This window comes from Bubalus bubalis, chromosome 2, assembly GCF_019923935.1.
Source record: "Bubalus bubalis isolate 160015118507 breed Murrah chromosome 2, NDDB_SH_1, whole genome shotgun sequence".
Lineage (NCBI taxonomy): Eukaryota > Metazoa > Chordata > Mammalia > Artiodactyla > Bovidae > Bubalus > Bubalus bubalis.
This window is the reverse complement of record NC_059158.1, coordinates 88,629,315-88,655,747: the sequence shown is the minus strand read 5'-3', so window position 1 is coordinate 88,655,747 and position 26,433 is coordinate 88,629,315. Positions and strand designations below refer to the sequence as shown.

Sequence of the window (26,433 nt, the reverse complement as noted above, 5' to 3'; positions counted from 1 at the left end):
GAAGGTGCTGGGGAAAAAAAAAAAAAAAGCCAAATGCTTATCTAGGTCACACAGGCCTCTGAGATGGGAGTATTGTGATAATGATACTTGACAAAGACCCTTGTTGAATAATTAAATAAGCAATATTTGATAAGACTAAAAAAAACCACACAAATAAAACCAAAAAGCTACAGGCAGAAAAAAGTAAAAAACAAATTGTTAACTTCATATCCTTTAAACTTCCAACAGCATTCTCCTCAGGCTTATTTCAGTATTAATAGTAACTCCAGTTAAGTCAGCGCTGAACCCCTCTTCTCATGCTACCAGAGTCTGTGCCCCAGAAACAAGACTTAAGCACTACTCAAAAAATGTATTTTTACTCTAAGAAGAGTTTTCACATAGAGGCTGATACCCCTTATGACAGAACTTACTGAGGTTCACACCTACAGAAAAGCTAAACTAATTGTGTTTTGTTCTATACTTCTTAATATTGTACAATTATAATCTTTGACAATTATTACTCAAAAATAAAAAGAAAAGAAAGGTTAAATTTTCAATGCTTAAGTGTCTTTGCTATAATCCTGTTACAATGAAAAACCTGCCTTCCAGGATATTGGCATAAGTTTTCAATTACAGAACCTGTAATATTTTCTAGAAAATATATTTCAATAAACATACTTTGCTCAAAAGAAAAACATATCCTGCTCACAATGCTCTCTTCAATGTGCTTCTCTGTTACTCTTGCTTTTTCACAGTTGTCCTGAAAGATAGGTTGCACCTAAAGGACTCTTTGATGCTCTTGAACTGTGGTGCTGGAGAAGACTCTTGAGAGACCCTTGGACTGCAGGGAGATCCAACCAGTCCATCCTAAAGAAAATCAGTCCTGAATATTCCTTGGAAGGACTGATGCTGAAACTCCAATATTTTGGCCACCAGATGTGAAGAACTGACTCACTGGAAAAGACCCTGATGCTGGGAAAGATTGAAGGCAGGAGGAGAAGGGGACGACAGAGGATGAGATGGCTGGATGGCATCACCGACTCCATGGACATGAGTTTGAGCAAGCTCCAGGAGTGATGGACAGGGTAGCCTGGCGTGCTGCAGTCCATGGTGTTGCAAAAAGTCGGACACAACTGAGCAACTAAACTGAACTGAAATGAAAGGACTCTTTATGGATTGTATAATTTTATAATTCTATTGATTTACTGTGTTTACAGAGATTTAGGAACCTGATGAAACTTTTAAAAGCTTGTACTTAACTCCAATAAGTTTCCAAATAGATCCTCTGCTTAAAATTATCATGTGCTAAAAGAATAAGATGGTATATCTACAGGAATATTTTGCATTGCCAGCGAGTTCTAATAGAACTCTCTGTTCCCCTGTAATTAATTTTTTTAAAGAACCAGGCACAGCAGAAGAAGTGATCCTTGGGACATACTTGTTCTGAACGTTAACAATGGAAAGGCAAGATTGTATTTTTTTTTCCTCATCAATAAGACCTTTGTCCTTCTCCCATTAAGATATAGGTCAGTCACTTACCTTCTACAAGGGCCACTGTGGCAGAGGGAGAAACAGGCACTGGTTATTACGTTAATTATGTATGGAGGACGATGTGGTATACCAGGCCTCTGATAACCTGGAAGGCCTGGGCTGCAAGATCTCCCTAAATCCTAAGGAAATTCAGCCACTCTGACACTCCGTCCCCTCTCAACGTCACCCAACCTAGCTTCTAAGATGTTGACCCCTATCTTCTCCCTTCAAGTCCTTTCTCAGAAAAGCTGTCATGACTTTTATTCATAGAATAAGGGTGGCAGTGTTTCTCTGCACCTTTCTCATTGGACTTTACTGGTCCATTTCCTTATGGATGCAACCTGAAGATTTGCCCTCAACATCTAAAATAATCTTAAATACTTGATATGTATCAGAAAAAAATTGTGGATGATAACCCTGTTGCAAAACTAATTTTCAACACCTAAGTACATTTTTAAAAGCTTATCAGTGAAAGAAGTCCTAATATAATAATAATAATATAATATATATAAAATATATAATAATACCTAATTATAACTTTTTTATTGGAAGAAAAATAAACACTTATTAACATTTCAAATTTTACAATCTGAAATAATTTTTGCTGCAACATCATTGTGCTATCCACAAGGGTCAGAATAAGTCACATCAATAGATTACTTAATGCTTTGAATTCAATTATGAGATGAGCTCCAGGGCAAAAGTAAAAATAATTTGAAAGAAATTGCAATCCCATGACCCGCTGCCATTTACCTAAATTTTTTGTCCTTTTATTATAAGTTAGACTACAGCATAGAGACACATTTCAAAACAAAACAAAAATCCACAATACAGTGAATTTTCTGCTGTTACAGAGCTTCCTTGGTGAGGGGAGCAACAAGCAAGAAGACAAACAAGATTCATTCCAAGAGAAATGAGTGCTCTGAAGAGAAAACACAGGGATGTTATAGAGAAGGTGGGGTGTTCAGAAAAGGTCTGGGGAGAGGACATGTGAACACAGATCTGAAGGACGTGGAAGGGTCCAGGCCAAGGAATGGGGAAGAGGAGGGTGGTCTGGGCAGAAGAGTCAGAAGGTGGCTGAGTCCTGCAGAGGTCAGTGTGGATAAACAGAGTGAATGGCAGGAAGGGTGGTAAGAGGTGACATCAGGGAAGGAGGCAGAGTATTGCAGGCTATGGCAATTCAAAATTAGTAACCTAGATTCTGGAGAAGGCAATGGCACCCCACTCCAGTACTCTTGCCTGGAGAATCCCATGGACGGAGGAGCCTGGTAGGCTGCAGTCCATGGGGTCGCTAAGAGTTGGACACGACTGAGAAACTTCACTTTCACTTTTCACTTTCATGCATTGGAGAAGGAAATGGCAACCCACTCCAGTATTCTTGCCTGGAGAATCCCAGGGACAGAGGAGCCCGTTGGGCTGCCGTCTATGGGGTCGCACAGAGTCGGACATAGCTGACTCGACTTAGCAGCAGCAGCAGCAGCAGCAGCAGCAGCAACCTAGATTCTGATCCATGTAACCACCATCAGAATGGGATTTACTCTAACATGCTTACATTCACTTATATTCACGCTCCCCATGGGAAATCACTGACCCAGGAAAGATATACGAACCCAGGTCTCCTGCATTGCAGGCAGATGCTTTACCCTCTGAGCCTCTAGGGAATCTCCACTGATCATTTACTACATACAAAACGTGGTGTTCCAGAAGAACTTTTTAAAAGGGATGCCATGGCACCTAACCCACGTATCTAAAGAATGTTTTGTTCATTGTGATTTTTCAATATAATAGCTAAGAAAAACATAACATCATTTATACTAATAAAATCCAAAATAACAGAGAACAATAATTTCCATTTCAATATTACATTTATGTTTTCTGCAACACCATAGGACCTTTCCTGTTAAGATCTTGCCATTCGGCAAATTCCACAATAACTTTCAAAAGTTCTTTTTACTTAGTTCTAAGCAAAATATTATTCCTGATCTTGTCTAGATAAATTGGTGAAGTATGATAATGAAACATGGACACAGGTTTTCAGCTCTATGTTACCAGCATGCATGGGAATGTGCTCAATTACTATACGCATCAACCCACATAAAGCTGCACTCATGATGTTATCTAAGTGCAATAATTACCCTTCATTTCGTATGAAGAGAACAAAGGGAAACCAAGATTCACAGTGCCTCCAATAGGTGCTAGACATGGCGTACTGCCTGAATGCCTATGATCACCCTATGGTCATAATCTCCATTTTAACTGAAATGCAATGAGTTGGGCAATTCAGTCAAGCCCACACAGTCTGTACCTAACGCCAAACTCATGCACCTTCTAATTTAATCCTTAAAACCTCCTGAGAGAAGTTGATTAATTCACAGCATTAATTTATTCAACATGTACTTCTTCAGCTCTTAAAAAGTCTATGTAACCATACTGGACTTATTAAAACAAAACAAAAAAGACAAAACTTTCCAAAGACAGTTTTGAGACAGGCTGGGACCTGAGACCCTTTGCTGCAGTACTTGCACCTGGACAAATGTCTCAAGCCGCAGAATACAAAGACACAGGAGACTAAAAATAACGGCAAGCAGGGGCAGCTGGGGCAAACTTGAAGCAACAAGATACAAAAAGATCAAAACCCAACTGCCACTTCTGAGCTGCCAGGAGCAAAAGCAGGGTACTGAGCCTGACCTCTGTACACACAAGGGGGTGGGCAGCCCACCTAAGCCGCTTCTCTGGCTGGGACTACGTCAGCCCCTACCCTCACCCCATTTAAGGGACCGGCTCACCCCCGCTTAGGGAGCAAGCAAGGGCACCTGTTACTTGTTTTTGCTCCCCTCCACTGCAGCTCAAATCCCAGTAAAGCCCTGCCTGAATTCCTCATCTGGTCTCACCTATTTCTATTAAGAAGTACAAGGACCCAGATGGGTAAATGCTTGTCCTCCACTGCTGATCAAAACAGTTTCTCTGAAGAAGAGAGACATCAAAATCTAGAAATGGGCTTCTAAAGAAATCTGGCAAGTATTTTTTTTTCTTAGTCTGACATACAAAGGCACAGAAACTCAGTTGTTCAGTCACTCCAGTCGTGTCTGACTCTTCTGCAAATCCATGGACTGCAGCACACCAGGCTTCTGTGTCCTTCACTATCTCCCAGAGTTTGCTCAAATTCATGTCCATTGAGTTTGTGATGCTACTGAACTATCTCATCCTCTGCTGCCTTCTCCTTTTGGCTTCAATCTTTCTCAGCATCAGGGTCTTTTCTAATGAGCTGACTATTCACATCAGATAGGCAAAGTATTGGAGCTCCAGCTTCAGCATCAGACCTTTCAATGAACATTCAGGGTTGATTTCCTTTAGGATTAACTGGTTTGATCTCCTTGCTGTCCAAGGGACTCTCAAGAATCTTCTCCAGCACCACAGTTTGAAAGCATCAACTCTTCCAGGCTTGGCAACCCAGAGGGTGGCTTAAATAGGCGGTTAAATGTAACTGGCAAACATAATGAGGGTGTGCATAAAGAGGGCTTGGCAGCATCTCTAGTCCAGCCTTGTTTTGGACAAACTTGATGTGCTCAGTCTGAACAGAGTGAAACTCTCCTTTCTGCTCCTCCATAGGCAGCAGATGGCATAACTGGCCATAAATGCTGGTCGGCAAAAGGTGTCAGGATAGGAGCTCTGAGTTTGTAAGCAAGTTCTGAGCCGCTTATGCTACCACTGCCTCCAACACTGAGATCCTGTCAGCAGGCTTCCAGCAGGAATTTATAAAAGAGCAGTGAAATTCAGGGGGAAAAAATGCCAAACTCTTGCATAATCCATTTATTCAGACCCATGCAAGTACTCACTCTGTTTTTCTTTATTTTGCTCCTTAATTCCCAGAATTGTTCAATCAATAGTGGTTTTGGATGTAAGTCTTTTCCCAGAGTTTCCCCCAACAACATTTTTGACACGGTTACAAGAGAAACTTGTTTTTTAAAAACACAAAACATATTGAAGAGTCTATCTTCCTCGGAACTTATTTTGGAAATCACGAGTCATTTTTCAGATGAAACTTGCACAACAGCAGACTAGACTTAAAGATTTTTAAATCACACGCCTTAAGTGGAATCCAAGCCTCGCCTGTTCTCTTCTCACTTCCACTCAGGGGTTATTTGGCTGAACTGTTTTCCTGTTTCAACATCTTGAACACCAACCAAATGGACAAACAAGGCCGAGAGCAAAAAAAGGGTCAGCTTCCTCCCACTCCCATCCCACCCCAGCTGCACCCGAGCTGGGGAAAATCTCCGCAGTCTAACTTCCCCACTTCCCCTTTCAGCCCCAAACGGCCGTGAAACTACGCTCATCCTGGCGCTCTTAAGTCTTTCTGCTCTCTTGTCAATTAGCCCCGTCTGGGGACCCTTGCCCGCGACTGGGGTCCGTGCTAAGGATGTGGAGACGGTGGGAAATGAAGGGCGCTCTGGGGTCCCCGGAGATCCCCTCCCTGCGGGCTCTCTCCTCCCCGGGGCGCGCTCACGGAGCCCACCGAACGCAGAGGCGAGGGGCTGATGACCAGCCTCCGGAGGCGCTTGGGGTGGGCGCGCAGGCGAGCGCGACCTGCCCGTCGAGAGGCAGCCCTCGCCCGGGGAGAGGGTGGAGGGTCTGCTCCGGGCGCCCGCTCCCAGGCCGAGGAGGGGGTGCGGCCGGGGGCCAGCTTACCCGCGGAGGCGGCGGCGGCGGCGGCGAGGCCCAGCAGCGGCAGCAGAAGAGCGGGAGGTGCGGCTCGTGGCATGACGGCGCTGCGGGCCGGGCGCGCGCTTCTCGGAAGTGCAGAGCCGCCGTCCGACCCCTCCCACCAGCCGCCCCGGCCGGGCCGAGAGCACGCCCGCGCTGCCTTCCGGCCGGCGCCCCGGCTCACCCTGCTTTTTAAAACTTCATCTGAACCGAAATCAATTCAGCTTCTCAAAAACGTTTCCAAAGAATTTCCGTAACGCTTCAGCCGGCTTCTTTCTCTAAATATTAACGTCGTACGTAACTTCAGTGCAATGGTCAAAGCCAGTATATTAACACTGATCTAATACTGTGGGCTAAGCTACAGCCCTTGTCGTATTTCATCAGTTGTCCTTCTGATCATTTTCTGTCCTAAAATCCAATCCGAGATCATACACTGCGCTGCGATGTCACGTGTCCTCAGTCTCTTTACTGTGGGACAGGTCCTGTGTCACTGCTTATCTGGAAACGAGTTTGACGAGTACTGACCAGTTGCTGTGAAGAACGTCCTTTAGTTTGGGTTTGTCTGATGCTTCCTCTTGAGGGAGATTGGAAGCAGAGGATTCAGGTTATATTTCTGTGTTTTGTTGTTGTTGGTTGGTTGGTTTTTGGCAAGAATACCACAAAAGTGGCATGCCCAGCCCAGGAAGGCCACGTTGTTCTGTCTTATCACTGGTAATGTTAACTTTGATCACTTGGTTACAGTGGTGTTTGTTCTTTGAACCCAATAGCCAGAAACCTTTTCAAAGGTTCTCTCAGTGGGCTGTGGCCATCAGACAACTTCTGCCATCAGCTCTTGGATGAGGGGTCTTTAAACTGTGCTTGACAGCCCTTGAAAGGAATAATTTGGATACTTTGATTCTGAACTTCTGGCCTCCAAAACTGTGACACAATACATTTCTGTTGTTTAAGAAAAACAGCAGCAATCATGTTTGTTACTGCACATATGAGCTATGCAACTATAACTCGAATAGCGGGGGTCTCTGGAACCAGACAAATCAGAGTCACACAGGCTGCTTGTTTAAACTCTGACATTGTCTCGTGTCATTAGCAAAAGAGTGTTTTAAAATTGAGTCTAAACTCAAGAATACAAACATAAACAACTCACTGTTAAAATTTACAAATGAGTTGGACAGACACTTCAACAAATAAGATATATAAATATAGCAAAAAGTACATGAAAACACTCAACATCATATGTCACTAGGGAACTTCAAATTAAAACCAGATACCACTGTACACCTATTAGAATGACTTTCAAAATCCAAAACACTGACAACACCAAATGCTGAAGAAGATAGAGAACAAAATGAATTCTCATTCATTTCCAGTGAGAATGCAAAATGGTACAGCCACTTTGGAAGACAGTTTGGCAGCTTCTCAGGAAACTAAATATACTCTTATCGTATGATTCAGTGATCATGCTCCTTAGTGTTTATCCTTGGTTGAAATGTTACATATTCACAAAAACTTACACATAGATATTTGAAGCAGCCAAGCTATTCTTTAGTAGGTCATTGGATAAATAGACTGTGGTACATCCACACAATGAAATATTATTCAACACTAGAAAGCAATGAACTATCAAGCCATGGAATGAACTTAAACACATATTGCTAAGTGAAAGAAGCCTGTCTGAAAAGCCCACATACCCCATTATTTCAACTTTATATTTTGGAAAGACAAAACTGTGGTATCAGTTAAAAAAAAAATCAGTGGTTGTCAAGGGTTGAGGGAGGTGGTAAGGGAGACATGACTAGGTGGAGCACAGAGCACTTTTAGGGCAGTAAGACTGTTCTGAACAATACTGTAATGGTAGATACATATCATTATATATTTGTCAAAACTATAGAATATACAACATAAAGAGGAATCTTAATGTAAACTCTGGACTTTAGTTAAGAATAATGTATCTGAATTGGATCAATTTTACCCAATGTACCACATTAATGCAAGATGCTAATAATAAGAAAAAGGTGGCAAGACATAAGGATGTATGTGGGAACTCTGTACTTTCTGCTCAATGTTTATCCTAAGACTGCACAAAAATTAGTCTATTAAAAAAAACCAAGTCTAATCTTTTCCATGCTATTGATTGTCCAACTGGAAATGGAGTGATTGCACCATCTGACCAAAGGGGTCTGTAAGGGGTCTATAAGGAGTCTTAGAAAGTCAGAGGTGGTAGGGGCCATCTTCATTTACTGATAAAGAAACTGAGGCCCAAAGAAAGGATGTGACTTAGCCATGGGCACACAGTGAATGCCAAAAATTGGACCAGAGCCCAGGTTTTCTGCTGGACTCTCCCTGCCTCTCCCGGTTCAGTCTCTTTGCCAAAGTATCAAGGACTTGCTCAACTGATTTATTTCCATTATTCCTCAGACTATTTGTATACTAAACCCAAACCCAAAGCAAATCCTTTCAAATGTACTCAGTGTTTAAATATTCAAACCTCCCGATTCTGGGGACTCCCATCCTGCTAACTACACAGGGGAAATGAACAGTCATCTTATCTGAATAAGTTATCTCCACCCCCTACCTCAGGCACCAAAGCACACTGTATCAATGTGGATTTTTATTAAACTAATTTTCAAATAATCATTAGATTTACAATAGAAGTAGCACCTTCATGAATCAATCTACTTTAGGCAAATAACCCATGTCAGCAGTCTTTTATTTTTCAGTCATTTGAACTAAAGGAAGACATATTTTCCCCACTGTTGACTCTGGTGCACACTTCCTCATTTTTTATGCTAATATAAGACAGGCTACTTACCCCCTCTGCATGGGAAAATATGGTTATTTCATCAAAACCTCTCATTGATGGCCTACTTTCCAATTGCATCTCATACTGTTTTTCCTTCTCTTTCACTTGTTTACGTCCTCTTTGACCTCATTCCAGACTCCAATCCCTTGACTTCGTTTTATACCCAGAAGTGAGACTGCTGGATCACATGGTAGTTCTATCTTTAATTTTTTGAGGATAGGGGCTCTATTTTCTCCTTCACATTCTCCTTTCCCTCAATTTTAGTTAAGCAGCCGAGGGCAGGTATAAGAAATCTACTCATTCTCCTGATGGTTGTCACTACTAATATGTGGCTTTTAATTTCATGTTAGCCCAGTAAGCCTCTTCTGCAGTCTTTTATTTTGTCTTGATCATTCTCCTCTCTCATTCATTCCCCACATAGACTATTTCTATTTTTTTATTATACTCTTTAAGCTGAAACCCCATTCGATATTTATCTTTCTCTGAAAAAGGACTTCACCTTCTACTCACTAGGAAAATAGAGGCCATCAGTTATAGATAAACATCTTCAAATACCTGTCTGCTCTCCCCTTCTCTTCCACACAGGTCATTCTCTTCTGTCCTTAGAGAGGAAGGCAAGCTTTCTCCCATCCCATCCAAACCTAGCTCCTTTATATATGGATTTAGATCTGCCCTCTCATCCCATCTTCTTCAAGATCTTCCCCTTTCTCCCCTGCATCACTTCTCTCTGTTCATTGGTTACCAATGATGTGTTTTGTTTTCGTTCCTCTCAGCTTCTAAATCTGTAAATCTCTTCCCCCACCTCCTTTGGGAAGAAGTCTTCTTCACCTTTCCTTCTTCTCACTCTAGCTATGGCCCATCTCTACATCTCAAAATTTCATGTTCTCTGTTTCCTAATTTCCTTTCACTTTTCAGCTCACTCCTGTCTGGATTCTGGTGATTTTCTGCATTTCTATTGGTTAAGATCACCAATGTTTACCTAATTCCTGGACTCCAGTTTCATCTGACTTTGCCTCTTTGTTGTTTAGCCTTTGAAACAATATTGACTTGACCCTACTTTGTATTAAGAGGGTGTTGGGGAACTTCACTGGTGGTCCGGGGGCTAAACTCTGTGCTGCCAGTGCAGGGGACCTGGGCTTGACCCTGGGTCAGGGAACTAGATCCCACACACCACAACCAAGAGTTTGCATGCTGCAACTAAAGATACCACGAAGCCGAATAAAATAAACAAATCAATATTAAAATAGAGAAAAAATGAAAAAAAAAACCATTTTTCTTTTTTTAAAGAGTGGGCATTTGGCCAGGAAACCAAAACCCTACAACTACTCAGGACTGACTTCAACCCCTTAAAGGTTCCTGGAGAGGGTCCTGGGCTGGGCATTGCTGAGCTCCCTTTCGTCCTAAAGTACTTAGGACTACATAAATGGAGACCAAAATAGAAGGGGAGTCCTCCTCTGTAACTCTCAGCTTCCCTAGGTTCAGGAATGGGAAAGATGGGGTGCAGGGGAAAGGCTGATGAAGAAGACCAGTGAAGAACCTTGTGCAGATAATCCAGAAAGAAAAGAGGATAAAGTTCTAAATTAAAGACAGCTGGCAATGAAGATGACCAGTCGATGAGAAGTGTGGGGAAAAATTGACAGAGTTGCTGGATTAGAGAGATGAGAAAGAGAGGATTTAAGGATGAATTCTGAGCTTCTATCCTGGGAAACAAGGGGTATGCTGTCTTCATATTAATACAAAGAGAATATAAGAAGAAGAATTTTTTGGGAGAATGGAAAAAAAGCCTCTCAGATTCTGCTTGGGCAGAACTGATTAAGTTAGCTTGGGCAAAAGGAGAAATAGATGTATACTAAATTTGTTGAGATATAATAGTGTGAGAAAGTTTTAATTTAGAATACAAAGGAAATTAGAGTTTACTGTACAGATCATTCCCATCTCTTTCAGAATTTTCCACAGTTTCTTGTGATCCACACAGTCAAAGGCTTTGGCATAGTCAATAAAGCAGAAATAGATGTTTTTCTGGAACTCTTTTGCTTTTTCCATGATCCAGCAGATGTTGGCAATTTGATCTCTCTGGTTCCTCTGCCTTTTCTAAAACCAGCTTGAACATCTCGAAGTTCATGGTTCATGTATCGCTGAAGCCTGGCTTGGAGAATTTTGAGCATTACTTTACTAGCGTGTGAGATGAGTACAATTGTGCGGTCGTTTGAGCATTCTTTGGCATTGCCTTTCTTTGGGATTGGAATGAAAACTGACCTTTTCCAGTCCTGTGGCCATTGCTGAGTTTTCCAAATTTACTGGCATATTGAATGCAGCACTTTCACATCATCATCTTTCAGGATTTGAAATAGCTCAACTGGAATTCCATCACCTCCACTATCTTTGTTCGTAGTGATGCTTTCTAAGGCCCACTTAACTTCACATTCTAGGATGTCTGGCTCTAGGTGAAAGAGATGAGAATACCAGACCACCTGACCTGCCTCTTGAGAAACCTATATGCAGGTCAGGAGGCAACAGTTAGAACTGGACATGGAACAACAGACTAGTTCCAAATAGGAAAAGCAGTACGTCAAGGCTGTATATTGTCACCCTGCTTATTTAACTTATATGCAGAGTACATCATGAGAAACACTGGGCTGGAAGAAGCACAAGCTGGAATCAAGATTGCTGGGAGAAATATCAATAACCTCAGATATGCAGATGACACCACCCTTATGGCAGAAAGTGAAGAGGAACTAAAAAGCCTCTTGATGCAAGTGAAAGTGGAGAGTGAAAAAGTTGGCTTAAAGCTCAACATTCAGAAAACGAAGATCATGGCATCCAGTCCCATCACTTCATGGGAAATAGATGGGGAAACAGTGGAAACAGTGTCAGACTTTATTTTTTGGGGCTCCAAAATCACTGCAGATGGTGACTGCAGCCATGAAATTAAAAGACGTTTACTCCTCGGAAAGAAAGTTATGACCAACCTAGAGAGCATATTCAAAAGCAGAGACATTACTTTGCCAACAAAAGTTCATCTAGTCAAGGCTATGGTTTTTCCTGTGGTCATGTATGGATGTGAGAGTTGGACTGTGAAGAAAGCTGAGCGCCGAAGAATTGATGCTTTTGAACTGTGGTGTTGGAGAAGACTCTTGAGTCCCTTGGACTGCAACGAGATCCAACCAGTCCATTCTGAAGGAGATCAGTCCTGGGTGTTCTTTGGAAGGACTGATGCTAAAGCTGAAACTCCAATACTTTGGCCACCTCATGCGAAGAGTTGACTCATTGGAAAAGACTCTGATGCTGGGAGGGATTGGGGGCAGGAGGAGAAGGGGACGACAGAGGATGAGATGGCTGGATGGCATCACCGACTCGATGGACATGAGTCTGAGTGAACTCCGGGAGTTGGTGATGGACAGGGAGGCCTGGCGTGCTGCGATTCATGGGGTCGCAAAGAGTCGGACGAGACTGAGCAACTGAACTGAACTATACAGATCATGAGGTCTAGTTTTTTTAAAAAATGTCTTTGACAATCTAGTGGGGTGGGACGAAGTGGGGGGTGGTAGGGAGGTTCAAGACGGAGGGGACATATGTATACTTATGGCTGATTCACATTGTTGTATGGCAGAAACAAACAGAACATTGTAAAGCAATTATCCTCCAATTAAAAATAATAACTTTGAGATATAGTTAAAATTTGTCTTTTTAGGTAAAAAGTTGTTGAACTTAATAGTTAAAATTTGTCTTTTTAGGTGAGTTAGTGAGCAATCAGGTCTTTGTTTTTCCAAGAGGCTTTTAGGATTAAATGAACCAAAGAGAAAGAAACCCTGGCTTTTCCCTAGCATCAACTCAGCAGCGAGTCAGGACTGGGGTTTCCAACACTACAGCAAACAGCTGCAGGGCAGATCTCCCAGGTAATGAAACGTCCTGCCCTGGGACTAGGGAAGGGAGAATACTGTCAGCGGGTATTTACTGGTCACTTCTAAACTTGTCCTCTATACCAGATCATCTGTTTTTTCAGGTGCCTCATTTTGAAAGATCAATTTTGTCAGACCACATGTGGGGGTTGGATTAGTTAGGAAGATTGGAAAAGGCTGTCTTCAGTTCTTCTGAGAAAGGGAACACAATACGGGCAGCTCTGGTCACGGTAAGAAGGACTTTCATAGAGATTGTTCAGTGGGAGTTAGAAATATGGACCTGAAACTAGATATTTGAATTACTGACTTAGAAGTGGTTGATGAATGCCGTGGGGTAGGAGGCGGTGCGCAGGATCTCCTGAGGGAGGCAAACCGAGTGAGAAGCGAGTGTATTATAGGTGGGACCCCTGCTGACCCAGTAGTCAGAAGAAAGGCTGAGTCAGAGGAATCCAAAAAGGAGCCTGAAATCAAACACTCAGAGATGTACAAATGATTATATTTATTCTTTTAAAAGTGCACACAAGATCTTGATGCCTTGCTTTACAATAGCTGGACACTTTTTTCTTGTCATGCTATATGCGTAACATAATAAAACCCAATCTAGAGACTTATTTTTCAAAACGGAAAACAAATACTTTTACGTAAGATCAACAATAGTTTTACTTAAAAAAAAAAGAAAATGATTTTATTATGGCATCACAACTATATATACCTGTACTTGTTGCATCAAATTTGTTCAGTTCATTGAAGAAAGTCTTAACAACTAAAACTGCACAGATAATAGAGTAAGAGAATTTAACAAATTCAGTATAAAATAGTTCAGGACAACCATACTACAGCGTGTTAGACCACTAAAATGTCTTAGAAAGTTATTTACAACATTATCATAATATAAACACTAAATTTTAAAATAAATCTGTGGATTTTCTACAAAAATAAAGTACATATGTTAATATAAGTTAAACACTGAATAAAACATTCACAATATCCAGTAGAAGCTATTATTAAGACTATATTCTAGGTGGTAAAATTCAAAACAATAACCATAAAACCGTGTTTCCTAAACCATTCACAATTTTAAATATTTTAGTAGTAATCACAAGATTTAGAGTTTCATTGTAAAATTCATTTTTACAAATATACACAATTTTCACAGACCTCCTATCTCTTATGTAAAAAGGCAACAAAGAATAAAAATTTCTTAGTCAGAAGTTGCCATACTATATTAAATATATAAACTGTGAAATTTTCAAAAAAACTCATCCATAGCTGATTCCCTTTAAAAAGAAAACATATGTTTTATATAAAACAAAAAACACACTGCTATAAGATATCTAATCAATCTAAAAATATTTCCACACTTATAAAAACATTAAGTACTAAATCTTTAAAAGCCTTTGAAAAACTATGAACAGAACAAAATTATTGCATTTAAATAATTTCGGTATGAAATATCTTTGGAACAGTATAAGAATATCTTGCCAAGAGGCATAATTTTGCTGTTTGCATGTCTCATTGTTCAATAATTTCCCCCAAATGCTACAAATGACTAATTTAAAACAATGTTGATATTATTTACAGTTTTGTTTTTATCTAGAGGTACTAATTTTGCATTTGGCTTAGATGTTCTTAAAATTAAATGTACATATGTGACCCAGTAATGCCAATTTTATCTCCTAACACAATTTGTTAAAATGCCATTCATATCCTAGTTACCAACTACATTCTTACAGAGAAAATGCACATTAAACTCATTACCCTATGAACAATTTGGACTTCGGTTCCAACTTTGGTATCTTTTCATGCTATTAAGTAGTTATAAACATGGCATTTTGTGCGTAACTGTAGATACCAGCATTATAATTAAACAAAAAGAGTACCTAAGACCTCAACATTGAAACAGAGTAAATACTGACATTGGGAAAATTTTAAATGGCTCATTTTTCCTAAACCATCAGTGCAAATCAGCAAACCTCTAGAAGAGTTTAGTCATGGAAAGAAGGAAGCATAATTTCATCTTCATTCCCTCCTTGTTGATACCGAACTGAAGAGAAGCCCAACCAGTGCCAACGGTTCCTTCGGAAGAAGAGCCAGATCAGTCCGCAGGTTACAGCTAAGATACTCAGCACAGCAAATGCGATACCTATTCCTCTGTAATCAGGGCCTAGACCAGAGAAAGGTTTGACAGTGGAAGACAGAACAGAACAGCGATAGTCACTGATTTTATGTATTAGGCTTTGTGTCACATATGTGAACACTGTACAAATGAGATACAGTAAGTGCTGATTGTCTCACAGTGTCAACACAGAATTCAAACTCATCATCAAACACTTCAGTGCTTTCTGATCCAATTTAACTGTTTCATTCAAATCCTCTTCACTCCTAGAGCAATTTTCTTCCGAAGAAATTAGAGTGGTACCATTATTCTCACATTCCCTTCCCATCATCCTTCTGAGACCCTCATTCCCAGTATATTACCTTACTTTGACAGCAAATTGCTAAAGGTTGGTAAATGTCTGTGTTTGACTTACCTAGTGCCAAATAAAGTGTTATGTGCTTTAAAGGAAGTTAACCCTTTAGGATGACCTCACTGAGTCCCTCATTATTCAATTTTAAGCACTGTTCCAGGCCCCTATCTACATGCTGTCAAGATGGAGTCATTGTGTCCCATGGCTTTAATATCATCTCTGGGCTGACCTTTCCTTCTCTCTCATATGTCCAACTTCACAATAGACATTCCATGTGGAATGTCTAGCTCATTTCCACATGGATGCTCAAAATGCCAAAATGGAACTCTTGGTTTATACCATTCTAACCCTACTTCTCCCTCACCCCAAATCTTCTACTCGCTCTCTATTCCACTAAGTATAGAACCTGAACACTTGACTCAGGATTCCAAAGCCCTATCTGTCTGACATCTTTCTACTTTCCACTTCTTCCTTAAGCCCACATCAAGATGTTCTGTCTTAGGCTCTCTGCTCCAACTGGTACTTCTGCCTGGTGTGACTCTTCTGCTGACCCCAAAGGCCTTGGCTGGCCTTTCAGATTTCAGCTTCCATATCTCCTGCTCTAAGAAGTCTTCCCTGATCACCCCTGATCTAGAGCAGTTAAATCCCTAGTCTCAATACAGTTCATGTGTGTGCATGCGCACGTGCCTGCTCAGTTGTGTCTAACTCTGTACAACTCCATGGACTCCAGTCCGCCAGGCTTCTCTGTCCATAGAATTCTCCAGGCAAGAATACTGCGGTGGGCTGCCATTTCCTTCTCCAGGATCCTTTTCCATTGCACCATAGAGTTTATAACTGTTTGATATTTTCCTCTCTTTTAAAAAGGGACCTGCTTGGTTACTCCTTATCTGTCTTCAATAGATTGTAAGCTCTGTGAGAAAAGGAATCTTACCTGTCTTGCTCATGGGTGCACCCCAGCACATAAAACAGATACTCTAAATATTTACTGAATCAATGCAAAAATATGTAGATACTGATTACCTAGAGTTAAGGTTTTATTTTTAACATTTGTACACCAAAATGGACATTTTATGCTAATCTTTAAAAATGTTAAGGTGAAAATTTTAGAGCTTGTTAAGATAAGATTTTTGTGGTTAATTTATGTATCAATTATGATGAAACAGAAGTTCAAAGTACAATTTCCTATAGATACTTAGGATGTTGTAACTAATTAAATACAGTTTTGCACTGTTGTTTATTATGAGTTTTATGGGAATGGGGAGAAAGGAAATGAAATAACTGCAGAATTAGACCTTTGAGCTTTTAATCTCTGAACTATAGAATAAAATACATTTTAACATTTTTCAAGAAATGACCTCCCTGAAACTCTGGCAGCTCCCATTTTTCTTAGGAAAGAATTATACAAAGTTTGGAGAAGGCAATGGCATCCCACTCCAGTACTCCTGCCTGGAAAATCCCATGGACAGAGGAGCCTGGTAGGCTGCAGTCCATGGGGTTGCTGAGGATCGGACACGACTGAGCAACTTCACTTTCACTTTTCACTTTCATGCATTGGAGAAGGAAATGGCAACCCACTCCAGTGTTCTTGCCTGGAGAATCCCAGGGATGGGGGAGCCTGGTGGGCTGCCGTCTAGGGGGTCACACAGAGTCAGACATGACTGAAGTGACTTAGCAGCAGCAGCAGCATACAAAGTTTGGACAGTTCAGTACTTTCCTCTGGGAATCCTAGACATCTTGTGCATTTACTGTCATTTGTAATTTATTTTTCTGAGGGAAAGAATCTTTATGACTTAATCAAGTTTGTTTGGATATACTCTAAGGACTAAGTACTCTGGGAGAAAGTACAAAACTTTGCATACAATTGAATTGTACATTTATTGCCTGACCCATTCTTCAGAAAGGTTCCTTAAGGACAGGTTACATACTTACCCAAGGGAACTTTGCAGACAACTCTTCCGTACCCACGTGAACATTCAACTTTTGTCCAAGTTTCATTTGAAGCTAACAAAATGCTACATTGTCCACTGCCACTCTTAATTTTATTTGTCCATTTGACAAATGTCACTTTTGATCCATCTAACCAATTCCAAGAATGATCTAAAGAAAGAAGTTTGTTTACTGTAACTAAATTACTAAGGTAAAAAGCACATGGTTCATACAATTTATTTATTTATAACTGTGCTGTGCCACTATTTTTAAAATGAAATTTATTGAAAGTGAAAATATTAAAATCAGCCCATCAGTTGCACTTGACATATTTCAAGTGTTCAACAGCCACATATGGTTAGTGACCACTACACTGGATAGCACAGACATAGAAAAAATTTCATCTTTGTAGAAAGTTCTATTAGACAGCACTACACAGAGTACAGGTGCTATAAATGAAGTACATAATGCATGCACATCTATTGTATGACGGGCAGATTTCTAAAGATCTGTATCCGTTGTCCCTTGCTTCCCACCCATGACTTCCCCCCATTAAAAATCATTCACAGTGTGCTGGTGGGAGAGGAAGAGTCCTGCAGGGTCCAAGAAGTCCTCCCCACCATGATTCCACTTCTGGGTCTCAGCTGATGGAGCACCACCTTGTGGTGAGAGTATAAACACAACTTACAGTTCCCTTAGATGGCCAACTTAGAATTCATTCACTTTTTGACACATACTTAATATTTTGGAATTCACATTTATTTCAATTATTTAGAATTCAAATTTGTATAAAATGTGAAGCCAACTTTCTATTATTCTATCAAATGTGTACTCTTAATTCATTCTTTATCAGTTCTAAGTGCATGGAAACAATCTATTATTCCTTATTGAAAAATTCTTCCACCAATCTTTTTGAACCAAATCTTTGCAATTTTACTTAGGTAATATAATAAAAAATCACCATTAAGACTTACTTTCACTCTATGGTTACCAAAAAAAAGTAAAAATGTTTCAAGAGGGAAGGAAACAACAAGAAGAGAACTTTCTGAATAATAGTTAAAAGCTATCACTACCAAGTGCTAGACACTAGAATGCTATGGACAGTAAGCAATGGGTTCCTGGTGGGATACACAAGGGACACAGATACTGCCATAGGAGAAGAAAAAATCCTGTTGACCCAAGTATCTTAAGCCTCTAAAACAATCCCAGTTGATTTAACCTGATTTTCTATTTCATTAGTGTTTTATCATTACTAATAACTGATTCGTTTATTCATTAGGAATTTATAAGCCTCTAAACCAGCAGACCTAGCTTATTCATCACCAAGAAGCGTTTGAATTAGCCACCACTTGACATTCTTTAGTGAGGCTGACCTGGCATTCAGGACAAGTTAGAACTCTCTTTGCACAATCTACACACAGATATTTACCAGCAGAAAGTTGAGATAATCCCAGCCAAACTCTCATGGTAATGTTATTATTTTCCCTCATTAGTCTGCTCACAAATTTATTCTCATCTTCATCCTTTATGGTAACGATAGTTGCAGAATGGGCTGTTGAAGGAAAACAAACCCAAAGTCAGTTAGCTTTATGCCAACTGGGGAAGATTGAGGGCAGGAGGAGAAGGGGACAACAGAGGACGAGAAAGTTGTATGGCATCACTGACTCAGTGGACATGAATTTGAGCAAACTCTGGGAGACAGTGAAGGACAGGGAAGCCTGGTGTGCTTCAGTCCATGGGGTTGCAAAGAGTTGGACACGACTTAGTGATAGAACAACAATCAAGATTAACGATCATGAAGATATTCAAACTTGACACAGAGTGTACAGCATTAATACATAAAAGTATAGTGTTAATAGCTTCCAAAAATGTTAGAAATATTTCTAGATTGAAACTTTGCATATATACATATCTTATGTTTCCTCAAAATGTTTACATGGTAATATTTCTGGGCCTTGGAACTACTTAACCAGCGAGATCTTCCTGTATGAACAGCTAGTCATAAGAAGTGGGGTATGTGATGGTAGAAATCTGTGTTCCCCTGTAGATTTTCAATACTCTCTCCTCAACAACCAATTCTGTATAATAAGTTAACTTTAAATGTGCTTCTGCTAAAATGAAAATAAAAGCAAATAGATTTGAGATGTTGGAGAGCATTAGCCTTCCTTTTAATATTATTTTATACATAAGTGTACATGGTCATGATCTTAGGCATCTGGTCCCATCACTTCATGGGAAATAGATGGGGAAACAGTGGAAACAGTGTCAGACTTTGTTTTTTTGGGCTCCAAAATCACTGCAGATGGTGATTGCAGCCATGAAATTAAAAGATGCTTACTCCTTGGAAGGAAAGGAGTAAGGTTGTGACCAACCTAGGTAGCATATTCAAAAGCAGAGATATTACTTTGCCAACAAAGGTCCATCTAGTCAAGGCTATGGTTTTTCCAGTGGTCATGTATGGATGTGAGAGTTGGACTGTGAAGAAAGCTGAGTGCCAAAGAATTGATGCTTTTGAACTGTGGTGTTGGAGAAGACTCTTGAGTCCCTTGGACTGCAAGGAGATCCAACCAGTCCATTCTGAAGGAGATCGGTCCTGGGTGTTCACGGGAAGGACTGATGCTAAAGCTGAAACTCCAGTACTTTGGCCACCTCATGTGAAGAGTTGACTCATTGGAAAAGATTCTGATGCTGGGAGGGATTGGGGGCAGGAGGAGAAGGGGACGACAGAGGATGAGATGGCTGGATGGCATCACCGACTCGATGCACATGAGTTTGGGTGAACTCCAGGAGTTGACGATGGACAGGGAGGCCTGGCGTGCTGCGATTCATGGGGTTGCAAAGAGTCGGACACGATTGAGCGACTGAACTGAACTGAACTAAACTGATACATGGTCATGCCATTGTATACTGTCCAAAATACAGTATGGAATTGAATAAGTGAGTATTCCTCAAGTTTGATAGGCTGCCTTAAACCCACAGAGATAATAGTACTATCACCAGCATCAGGCAAGGGATAGAAATAAAATAATACCTGGACTTGGAAACTAATCCAAAATGCAATCAAATAGTCTTCAATCCAAACAAGCTTATCCATACTTGAACTGAAGCATGTCTTTTGTGGTGTGAAGTATTAGAAGAAGGGCAAAGGAAAGCATTTTCTCCTCTAGATCACACAGTGTGCAGGTACTTTACCTTCTATAATACTAATCTCACATAAAAGTTTCCATCATGTAGTTAAGCAGTAACAAGGAGATTTTTAAATCAGTCAAGTGTCTCCACAAGGTAGCAAAATAAATAAGATAAATGTCATCTGCCTAAATTGCTACCCAAGGATGCAGGTCTTTGAAATACTCTAGGTGGTCTCCCTAGAAGTTATTTCACAGTTTGACTACTCTCTAAGATTCTCATGGGAGGGAGTCAATCATGGCTGCTCTTTCATTTTAGTTAAATCTGAAGATTAAAAGTCCTGTCCCCTATAGTGTTCAGAGATGTGGGCCCCAGGTCCATTTTGCAGAATGAACAACCCATGCTTCTTGGACTTTGTTACCCTGGTCAGGTTAAACTTACTTATTAATGACTAAGTAATGAAAAATCTACAATTTTGTATTTACTGCTTAATCAACTTTACAAAAAATCTGCTTCTTAATCCTTTCATCTGAGCATATCTAGCTATATTTAAAATGGTTTCTTTTGTCAGTATTTTCACATAATAGTTTATTTAGCAATTTTTTATTCTACTTCTTCCCACTTACTTTTATATACCATCTACTTATTCTTACATTGATCATTTTTAATGGCTGTTACAATATTCCATTGAGTTCATATATAATAAAATACTTAAACATTTCTGTACCACTGGGCAATTAGGTTATAATGCTATTATAATTAGTGAGTGCTTCACAAAGATTTTCAGAAATACAATATTTATTTTAAAAGGTTTCCTTAAGAAAAATTCTAATGACTAAATTATTGAAAAAGAAAATCAACACATTTTAACTCACCAAGCTCTGAACAAAACCGTCTGGCTTCTGAGAAACTGTGCAATGCCTGGTCGGACATGTAACAGTGGTCCCTGTACTGAACCCACTGTGACTTGTTCCCTTTTACTCCTGGACATCTTGATGAGTAAGTATAAGAGGACACCTCTTTAGCTGTAAAAAATGTGAGACATAACTGTGAAAATGCACAGAAAAATATGACTGGCTTTTAAAATCTCACTGACTCCATGGTTTCTGTAGGTAAGAGGCATTCGACTTCAATACACATCAGAGAGGGCTACAGCCCACACTCTGAAAACGCAATCTCATTAGCTTTTTAGAAAACCATTTTTTAAAAAACTGAGAATACAGAGGAAAGTACTTAACTCTCTAAGATGAATTTAGACTAAAGTAAAAACAACTGGAAAGACAGAATCGAGAAGAAAAGACAAGGCTGGGTAGGCCTGTAACAAATTTGAAATAATAATTAAAATTCTTTCTTTCTTTGGATTCCTTTTTGTATTGATCACAAAGACCTACTTTTACCTTGCCATAAAAAAAATCATACCCACATTGAAAACTTGGTAACTTGCTTACAAAGCACAACAGATCAGCACTGAAAAATCTATGTCAAGCCAAAAAAAAAGAGCAGGTGTGGCTTCTTAGCTCTGAATAATTCCCCTGGTTTCCATGTAAACTGTTTAATTTTCAGTCATTCTGTATAACACAAGAAGCCTGTCCCCCTTAACACCATTGTTAATTCCAACTGGAGAGTATGAGAACTGGAAAGTAAATTGCCAACATCCCGTTGACCAGGTACAGATTGTCTGAATCAATATCTGATCTGGTATGGCCAGCAGTCACAACCCATACCACTGTTCTCTACGCATTATGCATGGTCTGCATGTCCTTCAGTCATTGAAGGCTTTCCTGCTTTTGTTCCTCATTGCAGTTTCATAGAATTCTTTTCATTTATGATCCCTATGATTCCAGAAGAATGGCTACTGCCCCTTTCTTCTCCACTGAGTTTTCCATTCCTTACTCTGCTTCTCTATCCTGTTTCTCCACTCGGGCTCAATCTTTTTTGAAATCTAGTTATTTGATTGGCTTCTGCCTCCACACTTTTCACTAATGCCACCAGTTTGGGCTCTAAGTCTTCCTTCAGTTTGAAAATTGATTACTTCTGGGTAAGTTTCCTAGCTGCAGGTGACCAAAAGTCATCTAAAAATTAACCTGTGGAGTCTGTAAGACTTGTGACAATTCTTTGTTAAGGCTGTGGTGGAGCAAGATGCTACTAACAAGTGTTTGATTCTATCATACTGGGAAAATAGTATCCCTGACAAAAAATACACTGCTGACTACTCCATCACTGCACAGGCAGCGGTGTGTTGTTTCTTTAGATTCAAAACATGCCGAACACTGGCTACCAATGCATGGCTAGGACGAGTGTACTTTTATGAATGGGTTGGCTTTAAAAACAATTCTTCATCCACTGGGAACATATGGAAATGCCTTATCTTCAAAGTCTATTTGTTTCTAGTCCAAGCTGCAAATGGCCTGTCTTAGACGGCATATATTTTCTTTTCTTACTGTTCTTTAGGGAGTTTTGCTTCGAACTCTCACATTTTTTTTTCCCTTGCAAGGGCCAGCCATGTGGTAAGTTTGTTATATTCCTGTCAAGAAGATTCCATTTTGTTTGAAAGGGGATAAAATATACATTATGTAAAATTTACCATTTTAACTATTTTTCACTGTACAGTTCAATGGCATGAAGTACATTCACATTATTAAGCAATCATCACCACCATCCACCTGCAAATTGTTTCATCTTGCAAAACTGAAACTCTGCTCCAATTAAATAATAACACCTCATTCTTTCTTTCCTGCAGCAATCACCATTCTACTTTCTATAATAGAAATATTTGGAGAATGTTTAGTTACACAGAACATTTCTTTACTACAGAGATTCTTTTCTATAAAAACTTTCAGAACCATTAATATGGTAAATCACCTAAGATTTTTCTCAAATCTATATCCTGTGGAACCCTTTTTTAAAAAGGAGAATCTTACTTTTTGAAAAACACTGCTAAGTGATATTAAAATTCACAAATTCTAGAGTAAAACTCACTGAGTAACAGAACAATTGAAAGTCTTTGAGAACAAATTCCTTGAATGGGCATATCATATTGGTTTCTCTCCACAAAGTATCGAAATTATTTTGCTAGGATTTGTGAATAAACCTTATTTAATATCTATAAAAATTATTTTGCATATTTAATCAGGTACATAAAACAAATGTCATGTTTTAGTAAATATACAGCTATTTGAAATCAAGTCTTACATTCTGTAGGTTTATAACAAATAGCACCATCCTTAACAGACTTGCAGTTTTCATGCTTCCAAATTCCTTTTGGATCCAAGACAACACAATTTCCAGCAGATTTTTTATCTTTCCATGGAATATAGTCAAAGGCACTGCCATCAGACCATTCAAAACTTGATGCACTTCCCTGTATTAAGAATAATAGTGATAATCTGAATTCATATGTATAACTTCAAAAGAACATTGAGATGAACATGCATACTTTCATAAATATAGGAATGTAGTGTTAATTATTTGCTTATAAGTACTACAGACCTGAACATATTTGTAAAACCAGGGATTTACTTCTGATGCACTAATTTGAGACATTTGCTCTGGCATATAATTTAAATAGGACTTTAGAGATAGAGTTACTACACTCTATCTCTAGATTTCTTTTTTTAAGGATGAGTTTATATAACACTAGAAATTATATGACATGGAAATGGCTTCCATTTGTCACAATTACAGGTTTACAATCCCAATCTTCATATTACTCTAAATATTGTTTTTTATGTTTTATAGCTTTGTGGTTTGTGTCCCTGGCTTGATTTTTTTCATATTACAGAAGTTATCAAGCAGCAAGAGGCTGGAAGAGAAAAATAGTTCCCAAGAAATTCATATAGGAAGATTACTTTTGATTTGTCCTTCATTCTTTAATCATAATTTGCCATTCTTTTACTTTTCCCACTTTATTTAGATTAGGCCTCCATTCTAATCTCAACAGACTGTTTTTTTTGTATACTAGATATCATTATCAGTACATATATATATGTATACTACTTAATGGGATTCAAATAGTGGCACAAAAGGCATGTTTACCAGCAGAAGATTACTTTCAAATAGTGTCAATTTCTAGGGGGAAGTGGGGAGAAAATATACATCTATATTTTAGATGTAGTTAAGAGTTTTACTTGGCACTTTATATAATTTTTTTTAACTTTTATTTTGTATTGGGGTATAGTCAATTAACTGGAGAAGGAAATGGCAAGCCACTCCAGTGTTCTTGCCTGGAGAATCCTAGGGACGGCGGAGCCTGGTGAGCTGCCGTCTATGGGGTCACACAGGGTCTGACACGACTGAAGCGACTTAGCAGCAGCATAGTCAATTAACAATGTGACAGTTTCAGGTGAACAATGAAGGGGCTCAGCCATACGTATACATGTATCCATTCTCACCCCAATACAGATTTTGTGCTAATAATCCTCTATTAAGGAACATATCATCACCCCCATTTGACAGATGAGGAAATAAGCTTGCAAAGGTATAATAACTTGCTTGTGGTCACCCAACATGTAGATAGAAGACCTGCCACTCATATTGGAAATCAGATTTTTCTGATCCTAAGCCATTCCCTTTTTACCAGCTCTCCAACTGGTCTATCCCAAATAGGTTAGAGTGGTGTTGCTGAGATATTAATCTACTGAGTCCTCAGGATGCTTGGCAGCGTCTAGGGCAGCTGCAGTCCTGGCCAGTTGCCCTAGTGTACTCCACAAACACAACTTTCTATCTGTTCTACATTGTGAAAAGACAGAAAGCACTATGGTATGCAAATGCAATCCCAGGATTTAATCTGATGTTATATTTTGAGTTAATATTTTATGCTCAAATTTCCAACCCTCGAATATACTCGAAAAGTTTCTGGAAAACAAAACAAGACTTACATCATGACTTGAGAGCCCAACCCATAGTGGAAATCCATCACGCTTTACGATATCTTCCAGAAAAAGCTGGCCATTTTGGTCATGAACACTTGCCAAATGACCTCCACTTTGAGAACATGCATTTAATGCTTCATACCATGTTACCTTTTTTTGAATAACATTATAAATACCATCTTCATATGGAATAAACTGTGGCAGAGTAGTATTATATTCTTCCTTGTAGTCAACTATAATATTTAAATTAAAAGTGTTAGTGATTAAATTTAAATTATTTAAAATACATAATTTGGGTAATATTGGACATACAACCATTTCAAAAGTTAAACAAAACTGGACTATAAGAAGGTCAAATGCATACTTTCTTTTTCTTATTGCCACAGCTTATTTAATAGGCTCTTAACTATTACAATTGTCTGGGTGATTAAAAAAAGGCACAAACACTGTCTTTCACTTAAGGAGCTCACATATTAGTTGGGCACAGAAAACACCAGCACCTGAAGTGAGGGCAAAACAATGAACCCCTAGAACACTTGTGACTGACTAGGAAAGGAAAGATTCATCTGGATTAGGAGCCAGAAAACCTGCTTAATAAACTAGGTCTCCAGACTTTGGTTAGCTGAAATTAGTTCTAAAAAGAAATATGGTAACAAGAAAGTCAACTAAAAACAATCAAACAACTATGGTAACAACAAGACCACAATTATGTGGGTATTTCAAAGGGAAACAGAAGCCATGTTAAAGAGCTCCAGCAGCCAAATTTGGAAAAAATCAAGGAAAAGAGGGTTCAGGATGGGGAACACATGTATACCTGTGGCGGATTCATTTTGATATTTGGCAAAACTAATACAATTATGTAAAGTTTAAAAAAAATAATAAAATTAAATTAAATTAAAAAATAAAATAAAATAAAATAATATAGTCTATTATAGCCCAAAGTATAAAAAAATAACCATAAGCCCAAACTGATATGAATAAATGCCTAAATAAATTTTTAGATGGAAGAGAATAGACAACTCTCCTATGTAGAACTCCAAGTTATTTATATAGATACTCCCCACTGCAGTAAAGTAGGAAAAAACTCTCCATTCCCTTAGTGAGGACTGAGTATGGTAACTTTCTTACAAAGA

The 26,433-nt window shown here is 39.2% G+C and overlaps 1 protein-coding gene across 4 annotated transcripts in view; it reads right to left on the bottom strand.

Annotated features, from left to right (window-relative positions):
• The window catches only part of LOC102391290 (lymphocyte antigen 75), a 123,645-nt gene that overhangs the window by 19,984 nt on the left and 77,228 nt on the right, over positions 1–26,433 (bottom strand). For 2 of the 4 annotated variants that reach the window (XM_044934883.2, XM_044934882.2), the window contains 6 exons: positions 25,307–25,533; positions 23,622–23,790; positions 21,305–21,454; positions 18,733–18,855; positions 17,307–17,474; positions 13,394–15,073 (listed from right to left, as the gene is read on the bottom strand). In XM_044934883.2, the coding sequence (XP_044790818.2) occupies positions 14,895–15,073; positions 17,307–17,474; positions 18,733–18,855; positions 21,305–21,454; positions 23,622–23,790; positions 25,307–25,533 (1,016 nt within the window). In that variant the 3' untranslated portion in view covers positions 13,394–14,894. Of the gene's footprint in view, positions 1–13,393; positions 15,074–17,306; positions 17,475–18,732; positions 18,856–21,304; positions 21,455–21,480; positions 23,188–23,621; positions 23,791–25,306; positions 25,534–26,433 lie in introns of those variants that run through there. The other 2 variants (XM_044934887.2, XM_044934884.2) reach the window with 2 other exon arrangements.